Source organism: Papilio polytes, unplaced genomic scaffold, assembly GCF_000836215.1.
Source record: "Papilio polytes unplaced genomic scaffold, Ppol_1.0 DF822845.1, whole genome shotgun sequence".
Classification (NCBI taxonomy): domain Eukaryota; kingdom Metazoa; phylum Arthropoda; class Insecta; order Lepidoptera; family Papilionidae; genus Papilio; species Papilio polytes.
The window spans coordinates 1,932,745-1,959,048 of NW_013526359.1; the positions used below are offsets into that span (position 1 = coordinate 1,932,745).

Below are 26,304 nucleotides of genomic sequence, written 5' to 3' on the forward strand. Positions count from 1 at the left end.
ATATGTATCTGACAAATAAATAATTCAATAATTAATTTACTTTTGACTTGTGATGTTAAAAGTCTTCAATGGTAATAATTTGTTGTTGGACTTCAAAAAAATGATTAAACACAAAATGTTAATGTTGTACCTAGGTATTGTTGAGTGTTTGATATGTATTTTTTTAACAATTTGGGGTAATACATATGCAGTAGAAGGTAAAATATTTTACAATATCGCAGATCGAATAATTTTGAAAATACCTTTATTTTATAACGTGTGAAAAAAGTAGTCTTAATTTTCCATCAACTGACAATAAACAATTTGTGTAGCCAAATAAACACTAAAAATATTCCTAAATTGTAAAATGCTACCCGTAAATCATGCAACACTCAAAATTCCGTCCTCCCAAGCCAATCACATAACGCGTCAAGGTACAATTTAGTGATGTGCCAACTCTGGAAAAACGTAACTCGAGTTAAAAACCACGTAACTCGGGTTGAACTCGAGTTAACTGGATGGACAAGTAAATGTTTTTTTGGGTTTTTCCAAATTACTCCCTCGGCTTGGCATAAAGTTGGAATAGACAAATTATATTTTTATCTGTTTCAATTCTTCATTTTTTAAGTTATTTATTTATAATTTATTGGGAGAGTTATACCTACTAAATAAAGAAACAAAAAAGTTATTGTTTCAAATCGAATCGTTTTTCAAGTATTTTTGCCTTGAATTTAAATAAAAATAAAATTTACTGTCATATAAACTGAAATTATATAGCAGTCTTTTTCTCAACGATTCTTTACCGATTTGTATGAGAAAAATTAAAAAAAAATCAAGTGTGGGTGCCAACTTCACGTTAAAAATTTAAATTGCTTTTACGGAGGAACTCTCAAACGATTTTATTTTCTCTCAAACCCTCTCTAACAATTTTTAAACGATTTGCATAAAAAAAAGTAAAAAGAAAAGGACGTGAGGGGGCTAACTTCACAGAGGTCAAACTTCGCTCCATGTCGGTTGCATTCGGTTTTCGAACTCGAGTTATAGAGAATTCAACTCGAGTCGACTCGAGTTACGCTCAACTCGAGTTACGAACTCGAGTTAATCATCACTAGTACAATTTACCAACATTTACCAAATAGAATTTACCAAACAATAACAATCGCTTGCTCTTCCTGCTGCCGCACCCTTGCGATTTTGTGAACTCATTTTAAATGTAAAAAATAAATTTTGGTTTCTGTAAACCTGATTTCTTTCAAAACGAGCAACACCGTTTAAATGTTAATTTGTATGGCGAAAAGTGTGAAATAGCAAATATTTATAAATAAAGGAAAATGGGCTGTACCCAAAGTGAAATTTCGCCTCAAAATGAAACACCGAGAAAAGGTTGTACTGATGTTTTGTGGCTTGTTATTTACATTGTGTTTTGGATACTAATGGTACGTTTTAATTAATTTGCTTTAAAATGTCACTAAATATTCGATGAATACATTTTTAATATGCTTTGCAGTTAATAATTGCGTGTATATCATTCGTGTATGGGAACCCACAACGACTCATAAATGGATATGATTCCTTCGGTAATACGTGTGGTGTTAAGAGTAACAAGAAGTTATTAAATTATACCTTGTCTGGTATAAGCACTGCCGACAAGCCTTATTTATTTTTTATGGACATAAAAGAATTAAGACGTTCACTAAAGATATGTGTAAAGCAATGTCCAAAAAAGAAATTGGAATCATTGACGGACATTCAAAACTTTTACAGAGAAACGGGATCGAATGTTTGCAGATATGACATAGATTTAAATAATGTGATAAATTCAAATGCTCTGCACAATTTTATTGGTCCCTGTCCAACCTTGCCTGTGTACGAATCATTCCCATTGCTGAACAGATGTTTCCCCAAATCAGCTAAGGAGATAGCAGAAAAAGTATTCACAGATTTCTATGATCTCTTGAACAGCTGGGATACTATAGAGCAAATGCTATCAGATCTTTATTCTTCATGGAAAGAAATGATTATCTGTGTTATAATTGCATTTAGTAAGTATTAACTATTATCCAGTGTTTGCATGTAATTATACATACAACACAATGTTAAACTTTGTTAACTTCATTTATATTTTGCAGTATGTTCATTAATAATGGTATCAATTCTGCATTTACTTGCAACACTCGTGTCTTGGATATTCATGATACTTGTGTCCATTGTGAGTATTGCAGGGACAGGACTTCTCTGGTACACATATCATGAATTACGGACAAAACAAAAAGATTTTACTGAAACACTGTTCTTAGCTGTAAGTATATTAAGTACTATAGTCTAGTGTGATATAGTATGAACAGAACAGTAAATGTTAGGATAAACTTTGAATTGTGAATTTAAAATTGGTCTTATATGTATGCTCAATTTTCTAGGAATCATTAAAGAATGAAAAGGCATTTTTATGGTACTCAATAATTGCTACTATTATAACAGTAAGTAAAAATCTTTCTTTTACATTCGTCTCATTGAATTTTTAAATTGATTGTTCACATTTTAGTGTTTTCAACTACTATTGTTTATATACTGAAATATTTTAGGTAATCTTATTGTTGCTGGTGTTTGTGATGCGTTCCCGAGTATCATTCCTGGCTGCACTATTCAAGGAGACAGCACATTGTCTTGGCTCAATACCTGCACTATTTCTGCAGCCTATTGTAACATTCTTTTTCCTTGTAATATTCTTTGCGTTTTGGTCAATTATTGTGGTAAGTTAGTACCAATAATTAATATTAATATATTTAATTACTATTGAAAGTTTAAAGTAATTAGTTAATTTGTTATGTAAATATTTGTAAGATTTTTATGAGACTACTACCTTTTGCCCGCGACTCTGTCGGCGAGGAATTCAAAAAAACAAAAACAGGTCGCCTAAATGTTCTTCCAGTCTACCCTCTACATCCATGCCAAATTTCATAAAGATCTGTTTAGCAGTTAAGATTACAAACTCTAAGAAACATCTATTCATCCATCCATCTATATTGTTGCACTTATAATTTTAATAAGAATAGTACAATGAATTTTGAACTTGTCCTTAGGTGTGTTTAGCCACAGCTAACTATCCAGGTATACCATTTAAAACCAATTTCTTCATCAATGGCACTGGATCGCCAGACCGTATCGACAATGCCGCAGTACAAGCACAAACTAGCTTGAAATGTGAGTCAAGTACATTTTTTTTTGTATATATTAAGGCGCATTTGCGTTATTTATTCATCAATTCACTAGGGGGTAATACATTTTTGCGTAGTTATTATAGAGGAAAATTGGATGAATATAAGAACAGCTGGACATAGCCTAGTATATAGCAAGTAACTGATATTGTTTCCTATTTGAGGCATTAGTCTTTTTGTAATCAACTGTAGTATGAAGGGCTTAAGGTGGCACATCACCCGTATGAATATTTTTGTTTCTGAGGTGCCAACTCAAATACCACTTATAAAAATTATAAATTATGATGTTGTTTGTAGACCAGATAGAGTTTGATCCTCTATGGGTGAAGAGCATGTGGTGGATGTGCCTTGTCTGCCTGGTGTGGGGCAGCGAGTTCATCCTCGGCTGCCAGCAGATGACCATTGCGGGTGCTGTCTCACATTGGTACTTCAGGTAAATACCCACCACTTATATAGAAAACCTGAACTTGGATTACCAATGAAGTCTTAATTGCACATATATTGTATATTTCATAAAATATTTTTTATTCTGATAATAATACTTACTGTTTTTCAGGGGCCCCAATGCGCATCCTTCGCCAGTGTTGTATTCAATAGGAAAACTTTTGAAGTACCATTTGGGTTCGGTGGCCAAAGGATCCTTCCTTATCACGCTGTTCAAGATCCCCAGGCTTATTCTCACATATTTACATGCAAAGTATGTATAGCAGTATTATTTTTAATACACTGATGTTTTAATTTTTTATTATTTCTTGTTATGTACTGGGACCAGAATATCCTATATGTTCTTACAGACTATACTGTACGTTTATTCTACATTACATCGACATCCGTTCAACCGCTTAGGCTACAAACACTAAAAAATCATCCATCCCTCTAAACTTTCTCATTTATAATATAAGTATAATAAAAAAATTATAATGAATAATTTTCAAATTCATTTTAACTAAAATTATGCTACTTTGTTGCGCCGACGTATTCATTTTAATGTAGCTATTTACTTTCAATAAAATAATAATGAAAACAAATGAACTTGTTTTTAAGAAAAGGATGTGAATAAATAGCGCGGAAGTAATAATGTAATGTGATTCAGAGTCGAGGTGTACGTAAGCGACCTACATCTATGACTCAGTCGCAAGGTTACAATAATAATACATATCGTAATGCCTACACGCTAACAAAAAATATGTCTTCCATCGTATATTTTTTTAAATGAGTCCACAACGGCTAATTCAATCACACAATTACATAGGAAAATAGAAAACCGATAATTTAGCCAACAGGTGCATAACTACATTATCAGAAACATTTTTTTTGGTTATTCTCAATTATCTTAACGAAAACTAAGGAACTTCATTCATGTATATTTAGCGAAAGGTCCACTAAGCATATGAGAGTTTCCTCTTCATATTTTTGAAGAAAAAATTGTCTTATTGCAATTTTTTACATGTATATCATATAAGACCTACTTATTTAGAATTCTTCATAGGCGTCTTTTGAAAATTCTTTGGAAAAAAACGATTATCGGAATTATGTTGCGAATTACATAATTTTTATTTAATCTCGCTGAGAGGCTGGTACCATATTACTTAGTAGCTTGTAGATTGCAAATTGTTCTCAATTGCCGTATAAGTTACCGTAATTTTTTTTATTAGGATATACCATGTAATTTTATTTACTAACTTTCGCTCGCGACTCTGCGCGTAATTAAAAAAATACGTAGTTTGCCTATGCCTCTAAGCTCCAGACTATGTTATGCATCTGTGCCAAATATCATCGAGATCTGTTATATCGTCTTGGAAATGCGTAGGAATATTTATCCATCCATACATCCAAACGTTCGCATTTATAATATTAGTGAGATACTTCAATTGTTATGTATTTTCAGGCTATCATCGCGAGCCGAGAAGGGTTCAGAATGTGCGAAGTGCGGTCTCAAATGTGGAATCTGTTGCTTCTACTGCTTGGAGAAGTTTATTCGCTATCTCAATCATAATGCGTACACCATCATCACTATAGAGAGATGTCACTTTTGTAAAGCCGCTGCCAGGGTGAGTTGATTACTAACAATATTTACACTGAGATATTCTATTTGATAAAACAGCTTTATAAAAGGTAACAGCTAATTCAGAAACCCTTATTAATACAAATATTCATGTGTTAAAATATTTACTCACAAAAGGTTATATTTATGTAGACAATGTTGTTTTATGCAAAATGTTAAACTGTCATGGTATAGAAACCTTTAGTTAATTGTTTAATGCTGTTTTGTTAAATAAAGGTTACATTAGGGTAATGATAAAGGGACAATGACGATAATAACTTAACCTTTTGTGAACTGGCGATGTGACATTTTGTATCTTTTTAAAAGAAGGAACGAAAAATTATTGATCACCCTTAGTTTAAGGGTTTTCTTAAAAAAAACATTAATTAGATAAAGGAGTCATCGTTAATAATTGAAGGAGGTTAACAAATGAGAACTGCATAATCATCAAATATGATTGCCAACATTTTAAGAAGTATTTAATACTAGAATTCATCCGGGACTCCGCGCTGAATTTAAAAAGAGATGGTTGAGCCTATGCTTTATATCTATGCCAAATTTCATGAAGATCCATTCAGATGAGGAGATACCTTCTAACATCCATCCATCAGTCAGAAGTAAATAGGTTGAAGTGGGAGTTGACAGATTAACTACTCAATAAAATACAGTAAATTCTTGTATGTTTATGAGATTTGCGTAGGTTTGTTCCAATTGCGACACTTAGTAATGTGTTATTATAGGCGTTCAGTACGATAGTGAACAACGCGCTGCAAGTGGCGACCATCAACAGCGTGGGCGACTTCATCCTGTTCCTGGGCAAGTGCATCGTGACGGCGCTCACCGGCATCGTGGGCCTGCTGCTGCTCAAGAGGAACAACGACTTGCATTTCTATGCCGTGCCCACACTCTTCATCTGTATATTCTCGTTTTTGATCGCCCACTGCATACTCTCGCTTTACGAGGTTTGTATGGAATATGTACTTTTTAGTAAAATAATAGTATGCAATCATATTATAGGTTAAAAAAAATAGAAATTACTATGTCTATGGTTCATGTTTTAAACCCACCGACAGTTCGCAGTTCATGCCTACATATATAGCGGCTAATTTTCTTAACAATTATTAAATCATAATCAAATTTTATAAATATACTTATATCTTTAGTAGTGTTTGTCTAATTTTTATAGAATTTGTTAGTAAAAAGTTGGTAAGAATTTCTAACTTTCTATCTTATTATTTTGAACGATTTATGTCTTATTTTATACTAGCTGTTACTTGCGACTTCGTCTGCGGGAAATTGAATAGCAATTGAAAAAAGTAGCCTAGGTCATCACTCACAGATAAATTACCTTTCTAACGGTGAAAGAATTAAAAATCAGCCCAGTAGTGTTTAAGTTATTTAAATGCATACAAAAATACAATCTTTGTAATATTAGTATAGACTAGTTTTCGCCTGCGACTCTGTCCGCGTGGAATTAAAAAAAAATAAGTGTCAAATTTCATTGAGATCTGTTTAGTAGCTTAGGCAACTCTAACAAATATCCATGTATACTTTCGCATTTATAAGAATAGTATGATTACAGATTGTTCAGGGCAAATTAAACTGAAATAACAATGATATAATGTGTATAACAGATGGTGGTGGACTCCCTGTTCCTGTGCGTGTGCGAGGACCGCAACATGAACAACGCGGAGGGTCGCTGGAAGTCCTCCCGCCTGGCCGAGCTCGGCGGACACCGCCCCGACAACGACACTGAGCAAGACGGCGCAGAGCTGCAGGGACTACAACACAAGTATTAATATCGTGAGTTTTATGCATGTATGTCCGTTGTTGTCTATAGGTTTATTGGTCATGGCAATTTTTTTGTCTTAAAAAAATAGATTTTTGTTAATATACCTTATATTACATTATTTATGTTAACAGTCATATAAAAGAACTAAATAACCGTCGATGCATGAAATGATTATTAGCCTTTTTACAAAAAAATGCCTTTTATTATGATGTTATTTTATTTTTCCAGGTAAATTCCCATAGATGATTACTGGACTGGACTAGACGGATATTTTGCACGGTTCACACTTGGCCTGTACAGATAGACAGTTGCGTCGGCCAGTTACAGATTGTATGACATCACTGGCGCCAGTTAGTGTTTACGTTATGCCAGTTGATTGCCGTTCCAGTTGTAAGGCGTTACTGACTAACTGCTCTGTCCAGGTATAGACTGCATATTGAATTAAGACGAAACATCGATAATCAGGAATCTTAGGACAATTGGGTCTTTATACCCAAGTAAAATTTAACATCCAATCAGTCTACAATTACGTAGGCGACAATTTCAATTAACATTTAAGACATAGTTTACGTTTTTTTGCTTTTGCTTTATACAATTTTTTGATATGTTTTTTAATAATTTATAGTTTAAGGAAACATATAAGTTGATATTTAGTATAAGTTTTTTTTTTAATTAATTCGATCTTAATTCACTTTTTAAATAATGCTCAGTTATAACTATGGTATGCTTTGAATTTCTATCAATAAAATATTAATATTCCTATGGACCTAATAACATAATCACTTTTTAATAATACACATTATATTGTAAACTTTTAAACAGATGATTTTAATAAACGACGTTTTTGATGATAAAAATAAACATTTCTAAGGCATTTTATACTCTCAATGTTGTATTCAACAATTTAAATTTTTTATAAACTAATTGAAGATCTTTATATTTTAAGAAATATCATTTTTGAATATAAGACATTCTTTAATCTTATCAATATTTCTAAAATATATACTCTTAATCTCGAATTCTTTAGAATAGTGAAGAAATATTTTTGTTGCTTAAAAAAAAGACTTTGAAAAAAAAACTTTGCACAATCATTTTTAGATCTTTTATTTTTTTAGGAATAGAGGCTTTAATTTTTATTAGTTTTAATTTCAATATTATACTCTTCCGAAATCAACTCCAAATAAGTTTTTAAGAAGTCTCATACTTACCGTCCATAATATTTTTAAATGTTAACGTTGGATGTGTATTGAAATATAAGGCAACTTTATTTTCTAAGTAAACTCTAGAAATTATTAATAAATGACATGCAACGTGTGTAATTTTATAGGTGTTTTCGACGTGATATTTACTTTGTGAATTTTCAAAATGCCATTTGGTTCTGCCATTTTATCAGTAATTTTTTACATGATGGAAAAAAGCTTTTACAGTTTTATGATAATGGTGTTTGTAATAGTAATGTTGTAGGAATAATACAAAAGTTGACCTCATTTTCGTGTTGTCTTTCTCATTTTTTTTATAACAACGTTAATTATTCCTTTTACATTTATTATTTACGAAATTGTGCTATGTTATTATTAATTTTATTTATGACTCTATTTTAACTAAATGTAAAATGGAATTAACAATTATTTTTGATTATATCAAGATAATAATTATAAAATCAATGCAATTAAAAGTACATTTGTTAATTTTGTCTACCTCACATAATAATTTCTTCCATTGTTAAATCATTAAATGATAAAATGTATATCAATGTTTTTTTTATGCTTTATAATAAATAAAACTGCAATATTTGAGTTTTTCATTTATTTAAAACCTTTGAAAAGTTTCAGGATTTTACAGATTTCTTCTTAAACTGTTTATTTTTCCTCTTCTTAATTTGATCTGATATAGCCTTGCTTTTTGCTTTGAGCTGTTTTCTTCTTATTGTCTTCTCCGGCTTGGTTTTATTAAGTTTCATATTAAACTTGGGTTTTCTTTTAGTTTCTGGAATTTCATCATTACTCGCGTCAACCTCTTCATCATCACTATGATCAACCTCTTCATCACCACTTACATCAGCTTCATCATTTACTTCCTCTGAAAATACAAATATATTTGATAGTTAATTATGATTCACTTTAATTATCTAATGATACAATCGTTGATGTCTCAAAAAATGAAAAATAATCAAAATGAGATTTTTTTGCTAAAAGTTATACTATACATAATCAAGCTATACAAATAATAGAAGTAAAAAGTACTGAAATTGTGTTTCTGTACAGTTTTGGGTCTATTATCTATTGATTGTCTATGGATAGCAATTTTTCACTACTTCTGTAAATCTGTGCTGGCACTGCCTCATTTGCTAATTTGATACCTAATAATATTAAAAAACATTAACATCATTATCACAATATAAGTATAACACTAACCTTTAACTACCACCTCTTCAGCCTGCTCCATAGGATCTCCTTTAAAGAAGTCAGCACCCTCTATGTCCGGATACCCAGTCTCTGGTTTGGTTGCTTCATGCATTGCCTTCTTCTCAATTCTCCTCTCATATTTGTTACCCGCCTTCTTTGACATAGCTTGTCTTAATTTTGCAGGGCTGACATATTTAGGATTCTCCCATAATGTTGTCCCACCGAAAGATCCGGAAAATATTTTTACCTATGGACAAAAAAAATTAGAAATAATGATATTCAAGTGACATGAAAAAAGAATACAAGAATTCTATACCTATTTTTTTATACTTACAGGGTTTAAAACAAATCTTGGTCCAATTTCTGCCAAAGCACCATCTTCAGAAAGTATTTGATAATTTCTAAACCAGATTCTATTATCAAGAATCATAAATGTGTACACATGATCAAAGAAGGGCTGGCTCTTAGGATGGTATCGGGGCACACCAAATGTCTGAATGAGCAGCTCCTTCAATAAACTATAATGAGGGTCCTTTGTGAACTGTGGGTCGAAAGATAAAAGTGGTCTAGACCCTTTTAGACAATTGCCAGTCATTTTCAACTCGCCCATTGTGTAAACTGAAATTAAACAACATTTATTAAAACTATTAGAGGAAAACAGTGAAATTGCAACATTTTAAATGTATATAAGGAACAAATAAAATATAGTACAATTTCTTTTATTACAATTTAGATATTGAGTTAAAAATTTAAAACTTACTGTTTTCTATTAAAAACTTTGCACTTGGACCATTCGGGACATTAGACATCCATAGATAGAGATCTCTCATTTTCCTTCCTTCAAATAGAAGGCATTTGTTGCAATTTTTCATTTCACTAATTTCATTGACAACATAAAGATTTTTGCTTCTTTCCATTTTGGATTCAGTTTTATGGTGAGGCATTAATCTTTTTATATCTTCCATTAAATGACGGTGTCGATGGTTGATGCCACGAGCAGCAAACACTAGAACTCGCTGCCTATTTATCCATTTGACCTAAAATATGAAATAACCTTTAATAAGTTATATTACTTAATTAAGGTAAAGTTCCCAATAGAAAAAAATACCTGTTTTGGCAATGGATCATCAGACATTCGTACTGGTGGAAGGACAACCATGTTTTCATCCTTTGTGGTATTGGCATCGGCTTTTTGATCTGGTTTCTTAGTTTTCTTTAGTTTCAATTTAGCCATTTTCGGTGTATTTTAAAACAAAGTTTCAAATATTGTCAAATACACGTGGTGAGCAACCGCCTGTCAAGTGTCAATGTCAACCAAATAAAAGTTTAAAAAAATTCTCACATGACAGCTGACATCTAAAGCCAAAGAGTATGTTAAAGGACAATATTTTATTTAGTTGTAAATATGATTTCCAAAAATAAAAAATCTTAATTACTTCTTATTGAGATTTTTCCAAGCTACATTCTCTCTCGACACTTACACTTTACATAATAAAATCTTGGGTGATGATGCTTCTATTCATGTTTTATTACTGAATGTATTGTGATCTAGTTATATATTTCCAATAGATCAGTGGTTGTTACATATTATACTAGCTTTCGCGTCCTCCACCCGCGTGGAATTAAAAAACAAAAGTGAGTAGCTTAATTTTGCTCATCTACGACTTTCGTCGAGATCCGTTCAGCTGTTTAGGACACAAGCTTAACCAAACATCCATCCATCCATTTTGTTAGGAATAAAATTAGTACCGTGCTATAGAATTGGCGCAACTCTAGATTATCGGCATAAACGTCACGTCCCTAGCTGACAGCTGTCAATGTCACTAGAAGTATGGATAGATCTGGCGCGCATCCTAAGTCTTGACGAGAAGTATTGCTCTGAGTTAAAAGCGACAGTATCAATTAAATAAGTTGTCTAATAATTTAAACTTTCGCATTTATAATATAAGTAAGAAGTAAGATGTGAAAGTTTAGATGGATAGATGGAAATTTGTTAGAAGGTATTTCCAGAATGGCTCAACATTTCTTCATGAAGGGCATAGGATACTTATTAAGTTTTTTTAATTCTTTGAGCGGGCAAAAGATAGTCTCAGTTATATAAATTAATTTGTTTATTTGTAAATTATACTAATATTAATCATATAATATGTTTTAAAAATTCTTCCTTTTATCTATATTCAAGAATCATTAACTCCTGAACTTTTGTAGGGATCATCTTCATAATTCTCTATAAGTAAATTTTTAAATCTCCGTACAGTTATGGCTATATCTTCTTCTTTAGGAACAATATTTAGCACTTCAATACGAGCCACATATAAATGATCAGGGTTGTGAGGACTGACACTTTTTATTACATCTATTTCACTTCCTACTTTTACCTGCAAAAAACATACCAATAAATTGAGAATCTCCTTTTTGGTAAAAAAAAGGACATTACTCTACCATCTATGGTGTTAAAAAAAATCGGTAATTTCAAAAGTTTAAAACTTGTTGGTAGTTAATGGCACTAGCTAGAATAGGCTTAAAAAGTAAAATTTACTTAAGTACCATGGATATTCATATTAAATCATACCATTAAATAAATAATTTGTAACATACCATATGACTCTTTTTCATTATTTTCTTCCCATTTACTCTTATTTTACTTTCATAGAAAACTTGCTCTACTTTACTGAAAAATAAAATTATTTAAGGAATAGTGAAATAAAGATCCTTTATGTGTAGACGCCTTTAGAATACAATAATGAAAGAAATGCTTTCACATTTGTTTTAAATTATACTTGTATTCACTCCGAGTATATAATTGGTGTAATTTAAACTACAGAAACACCTTAAAAATATTATCGTCTTTTGTTCTGCAGATGAAACAGTAAGGTATTTTATTATTTGGTTAGTTGTATTATTTATTACAGTAATTGTCTTAAAGGCAGTGTTTATTATACTCACTTTCTAGACACTCCAAGAGCAGATTTGATCACAACATCTGTTCTTAGTGAAGTTGTTTTAAATTTAACAAGTTTTGAGTCCCTAGACAATGATACATCATCTTCATCAAACACCTCTTGTTCATCATCCGAATCTACGTTAGTCTGCTGTTTAAAAAAATATTACGATGTTTGTTTATTCCAAAAACAATTACTAAACAAAGCGGTAAATTTATATAAAACATATATATTTAACAAACCTTTTTTGATTTATTACGAAAAACATTATAACTAACATTAACAGGAGATACCGCAGTTAAATGTTTTTTAACACTTAGGTTATTTACAATGTAACGTATGGGTATTAGCCTAATTTCTTGTTTTGTAAACTGTCTTAAAATGGGTAAAGCACTTCGCCACGAGGAATTCATTTTTGGCGATACCTAAGGTGTGGATATTTATTTTACACGTTACGTAAATTAAATTTGTGTTTTGTATTATATTTTTGCATTTTATTTTGACGTTTGGCGCCCTGTATAATTCGCAAAGAGTATTGCCAATGAAAATCTTTGTATTGGAAATGAACGGTGTGCCGTAAAACTTAAAACTGCTTAATTAAGGAAAAAAGTTTCAACATTTGGTGAATGTCGTTATTTTACGTTTTTAACATTAACTTAACGTTTACCAATTGTCTCCTTTGTCCGAAAATCCGTGGAACAGAGCTATTGCCGTAGCATTGGCAACACCGCGATGACATTTGTGACACAAATATTTCATAGGTCACATTGATAGAGGGCGCAACCCTTTTCGTAGAAGATAAAGTATGGAGTGTCCCAGTTTTTGTTCCTTTCCCATATGCGGGTTTTTTTTCCAATTTATTAACCTCCTAATTACATAGCGTGAAAATATATAACTTGTAGACTGTTGTAATGTAGGGCTTTTTATTAAAAAGAATGATTCAGAAATATGCTGTGATTGGTAACATCTTACACAACAAAGAAGTATATTTTTTTATATTAAAGTATTAAGCGAATATGTAAATAGCATAGTTATAGGTATATAGAAAAGTGTGTAGAAGTATAGATAGATAAGAAATACGTCTGTAAACTCTCGCTTGGGATTACGTAAGAATACATTTACATCGTACAGACAACAAACAACGCAGCATTATCTATAAGTTGCTCCGTGCTGTTACTGTATTAAATAATATTTAATTTAAAATAATTTTGAAGTTATGTTAAATACATGGGCTTTGATTTTAACCAATTTAAAAAATACTCATATTTTGAATCAAGTAAGATGTGCATCACAAATTTTACCACAGTTGTCCTCGGTAAGATATATTTACTACAATTCGACCTCGAACTATCTTTTTATTTTGTTATATATTTTATTTATAAGCTATTTTAATTGGTAAATATTTAGAAACAAATAAAAACTACTTAGTTCGATAAACAAAAACATCTTGGTTACGTAGAAGAGTAGGCAGGGGATTATAGATTTTAATATTAAATAGTGAGGAGAACGAAGATGAAAATATAGTGACATTTTTAAAATACCCATGTCTTCAGATGATTTTTTCATTTTGCTATGTTTGACTAGATCAGATTTCAACAATGATTATTTTTAAGTTGTTAAAAATATAAAAAAGATAAAATACGACTATCAAAAAACAATCTTGTTTAACACAATAGTTTTTATCTTATCTTATTTCATCATATATTTATTCAAAATTAATCTTTGTTAAGAAAAGAAACGAAACCGTATATTTAATTAAACAAGTGTTAAAATAATGTCAGCAAAGAATATCATGACATGCAATTTTAATAGCAATACATAACGTTACAAATTACAAGTTATGATTTACACTACTTGTATTAGGCTCGAGTTCGGGTAAACAAATAACTTTTTTCGGGACACTGTTGTTTGGCCAATTCCTTGTCGTTTTTTATTTTTCACTAGGTAATGAGCGTTTATTTAGTATCAGACAATTATTCTCAAGGTGAAGTCTATTATTTGATCACAAATGCATGTAATTTTTAACAGGAAAAATACAAAGTAAGAAGAAAGCAATTCGGCAACATACAATCTTCTGACGTAGATTACTTTAAAACAATTTTGAGTGAAGACAGAGTGCTGACTGATGAAAATGATATTCTCCCATTTAATATTGACTGGATTAAAAATTGCCGAGGTATGACACTTCGCTAAAATAAAGTATTCAGTTGTTTTTCCACTTAATAACCATTAGTCACGTTAATTAATTAAAGATGTATTGATATTGTAATTGTAAAATTGTATTTTCAATTAAGTATATGTTTATTTAGGTCAATCTAAATTAGTTCTAAAGCCAAAGACAACAGAAGAGGTGTCTCAAATCTTAAAATACTGCAATGAGAAACGGTTGGCGGTGTGTCCGCAAGGCGGTAACACAGGCCTGGTCGGCGGCTCGGTGCCCGTCTTCGATGAGATCGTCCTCAGTTTTATGCTGATGAATAAAATTATCAGCTTAGATGAACTTTCAGGTAAAATTTTAACTTGCCCATCACAAATGGCGTTTTGGTGGACTGTTGCAAGGGATGAATATTTTAAAATAATTATACAAATTCATTAATATGATGTAATTGACCTCGTTGATGTAAGTAAGAAATACTGTACCGAATTAGAAAATATGAGAAACTTCAGTATTCATGTGTTCCAGTAATTGGAAACTAAGCAGTAAAGTTTTAGCATGTATCATCGTAAAACTTTCAAGGTAACATCCACAAATGTCCCTCTGTAAAGTCTTGTATTTATACAGGTGCATTAGTTTGCGAGTCGGGCTGTGTTCTGGAGAATTTGGACAGCTATGTGCGGGAGCGTAATTTGATAATGCCTTTGGACTTGGGCGCGAAAGGTTCGTGCCACATCGGCGGCAACGTGAGCACGAACGCGGGCGGGCTGCGGCTGCTGCGATACGGGAACCTGCACGGATCAGTACTAGGTGTTGAAGCTGTGAGGATATTACATTTATTGTAGAGAAGTGTATAACACAGTCATTTCTTAAAGTGGTCAATACAAGAAACATATTAAGACTCGGATACCATTACCCTATTAAAATTTTTCATCTTAACAATTAGAGAGATTTAGTTTAAAACACGGAATGAACACTCCATACGAGACTTAGTATTGATATAAAATAGTTAAGATTAAAGATTTTAATAGGGTAGTGGTATTAATAAATATATTGTTCAAAGGTAAAAGCCGACGGGACCATCATTGATTGCCTGAAAACTTTAAAAAAGGATAACACGGGCTATCACTTGAAGCACCTGTTCATTGGTTCTGAAGGCACGCTGGGTGTGGTGACCAAAGTTGCCATCCATTGCCCTGCGCTGCCGAAAGCAGTTTCACTTGGATTTTTCGGTAAATTTTACCCAATCTCCTTTAAAATGTGCTTAAAGAGACCTTTTTATACAATAAAATTTATTGTAATTAACTAATATGACCTCTACCGCAGTAGTGCATAAATACAGTACATACATAAAGTCGCAAATATTTTTGTTTTAAAAATACGATAGTAAAACGAAGCGCGAGTTGGCCTTTAGCCATTGCCTTAAATAAACTTTATATCAGATCGAGTTTTTTCACAATAAATGAATACAGAATGATTTTCATTTTTCAAAATAACGGAAAGTATTTTGCAGGTGTGAAAAACTTCGAGAATGTTCTTCGTTTATACGCAAGCGCTAAATCATCTCTGGGAGAAATTTTATCTGCCTTCGAAATGGCTGATAACGATTCTATCTCCTCCACTGTACAAAATCTTAAATTGCCGTAAGTGTAAAATTAAAAAGTAAAATTGTTGCATTTAAAAATCTTCATTTAAAACATTTTTCGTAGAAATCCAATATCAGATTATCCGTTCTACGTATTGGTGGAGACGAGTGGTAGTGACGAGACTCATGACGCAGAGAAGCTTACGAGGTTCCTGGACAAGGAGATGGAGAGCGGTCTCATTGTTGACGGAACTGTCACCTCCGAACCAGCCAAAATGCAGGTGTTTTTAACCTTTGGTCACTTATTGCATACTTTAAATAAAAATATGACATTCACTAAATAGCGAGCACCGTAAAAGAATTTAATATTTTAAGCTTTAAATGGCATTTTTAGTTTGATATGAAAACATTACTTGTTAAGTTTAATAACCTAATAAATACAAAAAAAAGATACCGAGAGAGGGAGAGAGAGAGAGAGAAAGCCCTATCCAAACGAAAGAAAATAGTTTACTATTTATCTTACTAATATTATAAATGCGAAAGTTTAGATGGATGAATGTTAGCGTTTGTAACCTAAACTGATGAATGAATTTCGATGAAATTTGGTATACACGAAGAGGAAAGTCTGGAAGAACATATCAGCTACTTTTGTTTTTTAATTGGACACGGACGGAGTCGCGGGCGAAAGCAAGTCCATTGAACAAAGATATTTGCAGACAATTTGGAACCTACGTGAGAGCATAGCAGGCGCGGGGCTGATTGACGGTTACGTGTTCAAGTACGACGTGTCCGTGCCGCTTCACAACTACTACAGCCTCGTGCCGCTGCTCCGAGACAGACTCGGACACAAAGCACTCAAAGTGTATGGCTACGGACATGTTGGTAAGTTACAAACACTGGAATTCAAGTCATATAGTGCTCCCTTTCATTCTTATTGAAAGAAAATAGAGACAACGATGAAAATACCAATGTGAGAGAATTCAAATCAATTGCTAACTGATGACTAGGTTATGTTAGATGTACAATTATTAACACACGGCATGCGGGTTTATACTCGCGCGAAAATTTGATTTACATAGAAAAATCGCAGTAACTCGAAAAATACTATATTATCCAGCACAAATTTACTAAATACGTATTTTTACTTGACCCACATTCCAGTGGCAGATAGCAAAGAGTAAAAATACATTGCCCGCATTCAAAGTGTTAAACGCAAAAAAATTATACTTGTCCGTATTTTTAAAGTCAGTTAATAAATAATTAAATCGGATTTCTCAGGCGATGGTAACATTCACATCAACGTGACAGTACCGAAATACGACCAAGAGGTGTGTTCGATGTTGGAGCCTTTTATATTTGAGGAGGTGGCCAAGTTAAATGGTTCAATCAGCGCTGAACATGGCGTCGGGTTCCGCAAACCGCACTACATACACTACAGCAAGGACCTCACAGCGATACACTTGATGAAGCAACTCAAACAACTGATGGACCCCAATGATATCCTCAACCCTTACAAAGTGCTGCCTCAAGTATAACACAAGGACTAAGCAAGGCTCAATTTAAAAAACAATGGTTCAGAAAGTCTTTCCATTTTGATCAAAATATACTTGAAAAAGTAAATTCATTGAAAACCCTATTGTATAAATCTAGAAGATTCTAGAAAAATTCTAGAAAAACATTCTGTAAAATATGTTAATTGATTTTTTAATGTCAGGCTATTATATTATATAACATGCCTATATTACTTTTGTACTTTTGTGGACAAAAAATAATCTGTCTTGACCTCCATATAGATAATGTAATATGAGGTATATTATAAACAATTATATCATAAAGTATTTGTATTATTGCCACACTATTATTTCAAACTATACAAGGTTGTGGAATTAAGATATACACTGTTTGATATCCGGAAATAAAACTACATTTTACTTAAATGACTTATAATAAAATATCCATTTATTCTTATAACATTCATAATATCACTGCAACAAAAATACAATGGAATATTATAAACATTCGCCCTAATCGCTTTAAATAAATAATTCCAGTATATATTGCAAAAATATTCAAAAATGTGTTTATTGCATCATGTACACAGTACGGACATGTGTACATGCAACCTTCACTGATATATGTATTATATGACATTTAAACTGGCAATTAGGTCATTACTAAAATCAATCATTATACATTATCACACAATTTCACTTCATACAAATAAAAATTATGTCAATATAAAGCAATTATAAACAACACAATGTAATTTGGCATTACTGGTGGCATTGCCGCACCAAATACAAATAAAATTCATGGAAGTATTTACTTAAATATTCGGCAGATAAAAAGCCGTACGAGGGCGTAATGTGATATTTTTTCAATAAAACAATTTTCACATGATTAGGAGAACCCAATTGAATTAAAAATTAAACAAAATTTCACGATTGAAATAAGAAAAAAAAAACATAACCTAAATTTTACTTAAAGATAATACATACAACCTTTTGTCTTTCAAGCTGTGCTGGTGATTAAAAAAATTGTTTTAATAAAAAAGTTTATCATGTCCTCAAATAATAATAAAATTCATCTTCATTCTTAAGCCATCCAAGATTTCATTTTTATATGCATTCCGGGTGAATATATTGAAGGATGCATTCTTTTACATTAAAATAAGAGAGTTATTGTCATTTTGCCTCTACACTTGCAAATAAAAACTTAATATTTGTATTTTTTTGTGCATTTTTCTGCTTTGTTTTTTAAAGGAATTCAATTGTAATTCTACTTAAAATCACTCCTCGATTTGGTTTTCAGTTGTTCTTTAAATATACTGTGTTTATTATGCAGGTTATTGTATATTTTGTAAGCAATTTCATATTTATTGTCAATTTTGAAAGAGTTAAAAATGAGATCATTAAATAACTAGAAGATATACAGACAAAATGTAAACAAGTAATTAAGTTTTAATATTAATACAAGAAAGGAAACATAATCTTTTACCAAATTTTACGACATTCGATCTATTATTTCGATGAGCACGTTATGGATTCTTAAAAACAAGGAAATTTTACAGTATTAAATAAGCATAATGCCCAATCATTTTGTTCTACTTTGATGATATACAAACTTGTTTACATTAAGTCCTTATTTTAATGTTCATGATTGTTAATTGATTCAAATGTGACAAAATATACAATTCATTCTTTATCCAAAGTAATTTATGTTGCTCGCATGTTATTATGAATTTATCCTACTCAGCGACAGACCCAAATATACAAATTAAATTGCAAATAAAATACAACAAAACACTGACACATCTGCATACATTATTCTAATTGGCGTATAGATGAAAATAAAAATATAGACTATCTTTAACATCAATATCGACCACTCTAAAAGAGCACCTATTTTATATGTATCCGATATTACAACATATTCATTGAAAGGCAGTAGATGTCAGTATTTCTGGCTATGTCACGTTAAACTTTAAGATATTACTAACAAATGCATAAATGGAAGTGTTACTTACGGCAATTCCTGCGATCACCCACTTTCCTGTACCACTAAGGAGTAGAACGCACAATCTGATGTTCACACAAAATGATATTCTCGTAAATGACGGTCCGCTCCCTCTAATCCTACCGCTTCACTAATCCATACTAATTCTTCTACAGTGATGGTCTGCGACTGAGATATTTTTATTATTTTCTAAGGTTTTTTATAATTTTTTTTTATTAATTTTTGACATTTCGTGTCGGCGTTGATGCGACATTATCTGTTCAGTAAGTAACAGTAGTCGCACGCTGTATGTGGTTATCGTTTGATCTGATTGGACATCTTGAGAAATTCGAGGAAGCCGGCCTGCATCTCGGCGTCCATGCCGGTCTCCCATGCGTCGTTCTCTAGTTCGTCGCTGAAATATTATATTTATTTAATGTGACCATCGTAATATGAAAAATCAATTATTAAAACATTTATAGAATAATGTTTGTAAAATTAATATTTGGCAAAACGCAGTTGAAAGTGGATTTAAGACATGCAAATTTAATGGATTATAAATAAATAAAAACTATTAATAAGATATCTGTAGACGACAAAGCAAGTTGATGATTAAGCTGAACAAATATAAAAGCATGCAATGATTGGTTTATTGGTAGGCAATTTTTGCGTAAAAGCCAAGTTATGCTATAAAACTATATAATAAGATTATGTATAATTTATAAAACACTTGCTGGACATTAAATGTAAACATAGACATAGCCATAAAAATAGCCATAGTCGATTTGAACCTTTCCCAAATGTTTTGTACTTTTTGAATTCAATTTGCAGTTTCTATAATGTTTAATCATAAATTTGTCGCATAGTTAATTTATTAAAATTATACGATTAACAATGAAATTTCGTGTGCGTCTCCAACATTTCGAGTCACATTACATTCGAGCCTACAAAGCTGAATATGCTAACTAAAAATGCAAATTAATCAGCTACTAAGCGAAATATATACGTTAGCACAACTCACAGTATGTCTTCGTCGATAGCGGCGGCCTTAGGCGGCAGGTTGCTCTGGAGGAAGGCGCACTCCTCCGCAGTGAGCGTGTGCCCGTCCGCCAGGTAACCTCCCTCGGTGTTCGCCCCTCCTTCCATATCACCGTTAAATACTGTTCCAACAAATATAATACATTTATTTCCTTACTCACTATCAACGCACAGACCGTAATCAAAAGTTCCTGCCGCACCCTAACCGCGTTCAGCGCATGTATATTATACAGGCATCTTTAACATTAACAAGCCTCGTAAATACACGAACCATAGCAAAGTTTATAATTGACTATTACAGTGTTTCAATGTTTTTGGAGCTGGCCTTAAGATGCTCCGCATCCTTTTAGTTCCCGCAACATCTAAAACTGTGTTTTGAAACAACTTGTACGATATTCGGCCGTTAAGATGTTTGAAAAATACAAAGTGCCTAATGTATTGAAAATCTGATTCGTCCAGCAAGGTTTATTATTGAATTAAAAAAAAATGATACCTTTATATTTTCCTTTATCTGTTGTGACAAGCAAAACCAAAACCATATTCATAATTTTAATAGTATATTAGTAACTGTTATAATAAAAATAACAATGTAAAAGCCCCATTTTGACAACAAATAAGAATTTGTATATACTTTTAAGTATTAAATATAGTTGAAACGGGTCTATTACATTGTAAAGACTTTATTGCTAAGTTAAGTTAAGTTAAGTAAATTCTCAATTAGCATAAGCAGTACTTATGTAGCTGCAACTGCATGTTATGAGGCAATGATATGGCATAGCGATGGCTAGTGAATTTGCTGTCCAAATAAAATGTACTATCAAATATTTGAACATGAAAAGCATGATAGCAGTAAAAATGTTAATTTTAATCCAATACAATATTTTCACCATCCACTGATTACATGAAATATTTGCAATTGTTTTTTTTTTTTATTTCTGTACATAGCTACAATTTCATCTCAAAAATATGATAAATGCTAATTATGAGTATCTATATTATTGGTAATTAATATTAAGTGAAAACAAAATGAGATTTCTATGAAGGTTACATTTCTTCAGGCCTAACAGTGGAAGGTATATTTGGTGACGCCGATAAAAGGTTATGTAACTTTGAATGAGTCAAAATATATAGAGGAGGCATAGTTGACACTTCATTTAAAACATTTTTCACTAACACTATAACAAGACGAAGCTCATCATATACATTTTCAAATGTAAATGTATATAAAAGGATACAAGTTGGCGTACCAAACTTGACAACTAATATATTACCTTTCAGAGAAAGTACCGGTAAAATTTGTTCATGCCTCCTTTATATATTTTTCAAATGTGTGGTAGTAAGTGAAAATGATGTATTGGATATGTGTTGACTTACTTTGTCGTCGCCTGTTGTCGTGCGGAGCGGGCGCGGGCGCGGGCGGCGCGTGGTGCGCGGAGTCCTGCGGCGGCTCGCGGTCGCTCTCGCTGAGTCCCCAGCGCGCGGCTCGCAGCGCCACCACGCCGCGCACGCACGCCAGCGACGAGCGCCGCCGCAGACGCTCGAACGCCGCGTGCATGCCAGTAGGACAGTCCGCGTCCAGCGCTATACCCGACAACTACACAAACACGTAATCTTACTTATATTATCAAGCTCAATGGATCACAATGAAATGTTACATGTGATGTGTGAAAGATTTTTTTATAACCAATGAATTTTATTAGAAAAGTGTTTTTATCTTAAGTTAATTATATATAAGGATTTACAATATTTTTTTTAATTGAAATTAAACAAAAATAATTAGTTATTATATATTATATTTGCCTTATGTTAATAAATTATAGACAAATTTGTAATCTAACTAAGTTAAATAAGATAAACCAAAACATGTACTCACCTTAAGTAACTGACACACAGCTTTAATATTGACTTCTTTGTCGGTGTCCAACAAATGGAGAAGCACTTTGCAGAGGCTTTCACCTAAAGATTTTAAGCGTCCACCCTGAAAGTTAAACTTTATAATAAGAAAATTAAATCAAATGAATTATTAAAACTTTAATAAAATCATGCATTCTGAAAATAATAAAAACAGTCAACAAATGCTACAATTTACAATAATATGTAAAGAGAATCATATACTTACATTTCACTGAATAAATGGTTACATTTGTTTTGTTAATATCAATAAATAGTGCAAGTTTTTTTTTATACCTGGCTGTCTTCCAGTTGAGTGTATATCTCTGCAAGGAACATAGCAAACCCTCTCATATTCTCCTCAGAAGTCTCAACACCACTGATAATCTTATTCTCCTCTGCGGCACAACGCTCCAACAGACATGAGCGGAACTTGGACTCCTCTGGTGGTGACACTGAGTCATACATGGAGCAGAGTCTCGCCCCATTGTAGCGGAAATTAGATTCAGCGATTGACTAAATAGAAATTAATGAAAATTATATATAAGTGTTAAAACTGTAAAATTGATTCAACTCATGTAAAGAAGAGTATCACCTCTTATGGGAAATTATTTTTAGTGCAAGAATACATATGAAAAAATAATGATTATGACAAAAAATTAAAAATGTTTACTTGACATAGATATAAAACTAATGCTTACAAATACATTATTTTTAGCTGAGAGTTTTATTTTAGTAATATGATTTGTTAATTTATATTTAGTTTTATGAGTTAATCATACCTGATTCACAATAGCTTCAACAAGAGGTCTAGTGTAGTTGACATCATGTAATGTTGACACAAAGGAGTCAACTAATGGCCCACATAGTGTATCAAACTTGCCAGGTTCAAATGTTATCTCACACATAACAGTAATCAAATTGGCAAGATTCTCCTAAAACATTTATTTTATTTAATGAAATTCTTTGAAATTAATTTACCAAGTCTTTGTTTTTATGGTATCAACTAACCCGCATATCCACATTTTCGAATTCTTCAAGTGCATATGACATCTCTTCATAACTGTATGGGTTTACATCTTGAGCTTGACGTAGTCTGCCTTGAACAGAGAACCGGTGGGGCCTATAGGGCGAAGGGTCTGTGTATGTTGCTGGCTGGGGCACATAGTTAGGTGGGTACCATTCTTCTGCATCAGCAGACAAGTTGGACTTTGATGGTTCAACTATTAAACAAAGAAATCAATAAAATGACTGAATGACGCTTATAATAAAGAAAATTGTATTAAACAAAACTTTTAGATTAATAAAACCTCATAGGCATCGACAAAAAACTATGAGTCAATTATAAAATTAACATACATTGCTCGTATAGCATAACAACCGGTTGGTATCTGTCAAAGTAAGTCGACGTCATCATCTATGAAAATCCTTAAAACTTTCACCTGGTGTCTCGGTGTGCATAGACGAGCAATGTATGACGTCGTCGCACCACCACTCATTTATATTCATCTTTTGAAAGTGTTTCTTAAAATTATACATAAGTCATGATTACCTTCAACAACCGTTTTCGGTCGACGAAGTTCCCGAGGTTGATTATCGTTTTGCTGCCATCCACGACCTCTGCCTCTGGATCCTCCGACGTCCCCGTTATTCATTTCACTCGGTTATGATATTTTATCTTATGCACAAACTGTATATAGCAAACGGTAACATTAATTTTCATAAACGACAGGATTATAAGTTTATCTACCTAAAACCTATCTGGAAGTTGGACACGTAAACAAAGGCGAATAAGACAAACAATATAAACTTTTCACACGGCGCTACCACCAAACGAAGAGCTACCACCATGTTATTCGTGCGAAAGAGATAGCATGAACTATATTTCTCTCCGTTTGTTTGCGTTCCGTGCTATGCAAAAAACGGACTATTTTAACCTGCAATGCTAACAATCAATTAATAAATTAAATTAAGTTCATTGCAAGAAAATGATGACGGTACTACAGACAGCAATTATACATTTGGGTTTTTTAGTACTTCAGTTTTAATAAAATTATTAAAATTATCCATGGCAGCTTTAATGGTTTATGGTTTAGATGTCAACAAAAATGCCACAAAATGATAACCCTTTTTCACTTATATGGTACTGCAGCAACCTTTTCCTTTATTGCTCTTTAAAAAAAACAAAATTCAATTTTAAAAATAAACTATTTATTAATGCAAGGCAAAAATTACTAAACAATTATTTTGATGCTAGTACTAAATATTTATTCAACTTCTTTTATGTAAACATATTCAATGTAAACATAAAAAATTAAACACAATTAAATTAAAAAAAAAGTATATTACATCTGTCAACATATAACATCTACTGTACAATAAAATACAATCTATTCATCACAACAAAGTCTTAACACTATTTTTGCCTAACTTTTTAAAATTACCAGGAAATAAAAGGTGCTTGACAATTTTTATCTACAATCAAAAGATCTAAGCTTCATTAATGTGAGACTAGGCAATACAGATTTGTGGTTCATTTTATATACTAAATGATTCCCCACAGCCACATGTGCCTTTTATGTTTGGATTGTTAAAAACAAATTCAGCTGAAAGCTTATCCTCTACAAAATCCATTTCAGTACCTAAAACAAAAAACAAAATATAGTTTGGAGTTGTTATTAAGTTTGACAATAAAAATAAAAATTTACCCCAGAACATAATATGGGAGAAAAATTATCACATCTTATGTTTATTTGAGTAAATAGACTTTGCCTGTGACTTCATCCATGCGGAATTAACAAAATACTTAACAGTACCCACTGTTCTTCCAGACTATGATCTGTGCTAAATTTAATTTGGATCCATTGAGCCATTTTAGAGTTATGCAATGTCAAACATCATGTTAGATGAGGTAGAAAACAAATTAAAAATGATCTGATTACTGAAAATGTGAAATAATCCAATTGCAAGTAACAACTGCAATATCAAATGTGTAACTGAAGATACACACCTAACAAGGTTAACTGTGCTTTCTTGTCTATTATAATTGTTACACCATCCTGTTTCACCTCTTCATCCAATTTGCCTTTAGTTGTTGCATAATCTAATGTGTAGGATAACCCATTACAACCTCTTTGTCTAACTCCTACTTTCAATCCTATGAAACCTTTAGCTTCTTCCTTCGACATAATCTCTTTCACTTTTTGCACTGCGGTTGGAGTCAGAACTAATGCAGCCCGTGAAGGGAGCACCCTTTTTTTAACAGCCCTTACTGTTGCACTGGCAATTGTTTTGGTAGCCATCTACGAATAAAAACATAATTATTGTAATATTTCATGGTCCATTTTTTTCAATACAAGAAAAACCATTGCAAATTAGTCAGGAGTTGGCGATTGTGCAATTGTTGAAAGCATTAAAAAAAACTGACTAAATAATATCCTTTAGATCTTTTTTACCTTCTTGAAGCATAAAGAATTAAAACATAAAATTCAGCATTAAGAAAACACGCAAATTTTCTATATCCCCTGTCAAAAATCTATGATCATATAAGTATCGGTAATAACGCACCTTTAAGACAAAAAATATTGGATATTGCTTTTTATTCCACGTGCTATAAAGCTGATTTCTATGTTAGCAAAATATGTATTTGTTATTACATATCTCCTCTGCGATCGGAACGGACGAACAAAAATTTTTATTTTGTAGAGTTTTGACATTACAAGTGACAATGACAAAAACAAAACACCATTGTTACCAGATATGCC

At 32.1% G+C, this 26,304-nt stretch overlaps 6 protein-coding genes across 11 annotated transcripts; 2 read left to right on the forward strand and 4 right to left on the reverse strand.

Moving 5' to 3' along the window:
• Positions 1 to 1,117: 1,117 nt before the first annotated feature.
• Positions 1,118 to 7,880, forward strand: LOC106105565 (CTL-like protein 1). Of its 3 annotated transcripts, none has more exons than XM_013285960.1 (12): positions 1,118 to 1,415; positions 1,487 to 2,021; positions 2,109 to 2,278; positions 2,397 to 2,456; positions 2,562 to 2,729; positions 3,060 to 3,180; positions 3,492 to 3,627; positions 3,751 to 3,891; positions 5,083 to 5,245; positions 5,979 to 6,200; positions 6,873 to 7,056; positions 7,259 to 7,880. In XM_013285960.1, the coding sequence occupies exons 1-11, from the start codon at positions 1,311 to 1,313 to the stop codon at positions 7,035 to 7,037; spliced, it is 1,986 nt and encodes a 661-aa protein (XP_013141414.1). In that variant the 5' UTR covers positions 1,118 to 1,310; the 3' UTR covers positions 7,038 to 7,056; positions 7,259 to 7,880. The 3 variants fall into 3 exon arrangements, with proteins under 3 accessions (XP_013141414.1, XP_013141415.1, XP_013141413.1); XM_013285961.1 differs by having other exon boundaries at positions 6,873 to 7,030; XM_013285959.1 differs by having other exon boundaries at positions 6,873 to 7,041; positions 7,259 to 7,874.
• A 941-nt stretch (positions 7,881 to 8,821) lies between these two features.
• On the reverse strand, positions 8,822 to 10,753 carry LOC106105374 (ribosome biogenesis protein BRX1 homolog). Its single transcript, XM_013285664.1, has 5 exons — positions 10,544 to 10,753; positions 10,196 to 10,472; positions 9,770 to 10,053; positions 9,445 to 9,682; positions 8,822 to 9,109 (listed from the first exon to the last, which is right to left on the reverse strand). Exons 1-5 carry the CDS (start codon positions 10,667 to 10,669, stop codon positions 8,859 to 8,861), a joined length of 1,176 nt encoding a protein of 391 aa, XP_013141118.1. The 5' UTR covers positions 10,670 to 10,753; the 3' UTR covers positions 8,822 to 8,858.
• Positions 10,754 to 11,562: 809 nt separating this feature from the next.
• Positions 11,563 to 13,047, reverse strand: LOC106105483 (uncharacterized protein C6orf203 homolog). Its single transcript, XM_013285815.1, has 4 exons — positions 12,620 to 13,047; positions 12,382 to 12,527; positions 12,034 to 12,106; positions 11,563 to 11,813 (listed from the first exon to the last, which is right to left on the reverse strand). The coding sequence occupies exons 1-4, from the start codon at positions 12,788 to 12,790 to the stop codon at positions 11,613 to 11,615; spliced, it is 591 nt and encodes a 196-aa protein (XP_013141269.1). The 5' UTR covers positions 12,791 to 13,047; the 3' UTR covers positions 11,563 to 11,612.
• A 104-nt stretch (positions 13,048 to 13,151) lies between these two features.
• LOC106105481 (D-2-hydroxyglutarate dehydrogenase, mitochondrial) lies at positions 13,152 to 19,385 on the forward strand. The gene is made up of 9 exons (XM_013285811.1): positions 13,152 to 13,692; positions 14,406 to 14,553; positions 14,687 to 14,884; positions 15,160 to 15,353; positions 15,596 to 15,764; positions 16,046 to 16,175; positions 16,242 to 16,398; positions 16,834 to 16,999; positions 17,396 to 19,385. Exons 1-9 carry the CDS (start codon positions 13,594 to 13,596, stop codon positions 17,650 to 17,652), a joined length of 1,518 nt encoding a protein of 505 aa, XP_013141265.1. The 5' UTR covers positions 13,152 to 13,593; the 3' UTR covers positions 17,653 to 19,385.
• On the reverse strand, positions 18,044 to 24,409 carry LOC106105482 (polyadenylate-binding protein-interacting protein 1). 2 transcript variants are annotated; one of them, XM_013285813.1, is made up of 8 exons: positions 24,093 to 24,409; positions 23,552 to 23,763; positions 23,323 to 23,475; positions 22,838 to 23,056; positions 22,524 to 22,628; positions 22,025 to 22,244; positions 20,634 to 20,772; positions 18,044 to 20,027 (listed from the first exon to the last, which is right to left on the reverse strand). In XM_013285813.1, exons 1-8 carry the CDS (start codon positions 24,193 to 24,195, stop codon positions 19,928 to 19,930), a joined length of 1,251 nt encoding a protein of 416 aa, XP_013141267.1. In that variant the 5' UTR covers positions 24,196 to 24,409; the 3' UTR covers positions 18,044 to 19,927. The 2 variants fall into 2 exon arrangements, with proteins under 2 accessions (XP_013141267.1, XP_013141268.1); XM_013285814.1 differs by lacking the exon at positions 20,634 to 20,772 and having other exon boundaries at positions 19,941 to 20,027.
• A 462-nt stretch (positions 24,410 to 24,871) lies between these two features.
• Positions 24,872 to 26,275, reverse strand: LOC106105388 (iron-sulfur cluster assembly 1 homolog, mitochondrial). Of its 3 annotated transcripts, none has more exons than XM_013285679.1 (3): positions 26,108 to 26,275; positions 25,551 to 25,842; positions 24,872 to 25,182 (listed from the first exon to the last, which is right to left on the reverse strand). In XM_013285679.1, the coding sequence occupies exons 2-3, from the start codon at positions 25,840 to 25,842 to the stop codon at positions 25,079 to 25,081; spliced, it is 396 nt and encodes a 131-aa protein (XP_013141133.1). In that variant the 5' UTR covers positions 26,108 to 26,275; the 3' UTR covers positions 24,872 to 25,078. The 3 variants fall into 3 exon arrangements, with proteins under 3 accessions (XP_013141133.1, XP_013141135.1, XP_013141134.1); XM_013285681.1 differs by having other exon boundaries at positions 26,204 to 26,272; XM_013285680.1 differs by lacking the exon at positions 26,108 to 26,275 and adding an exon at positions 25,996 to 26,100.
• Between the last annotated feature and the right edge of the window lie 29 nt (positions 26,276 to 26,304).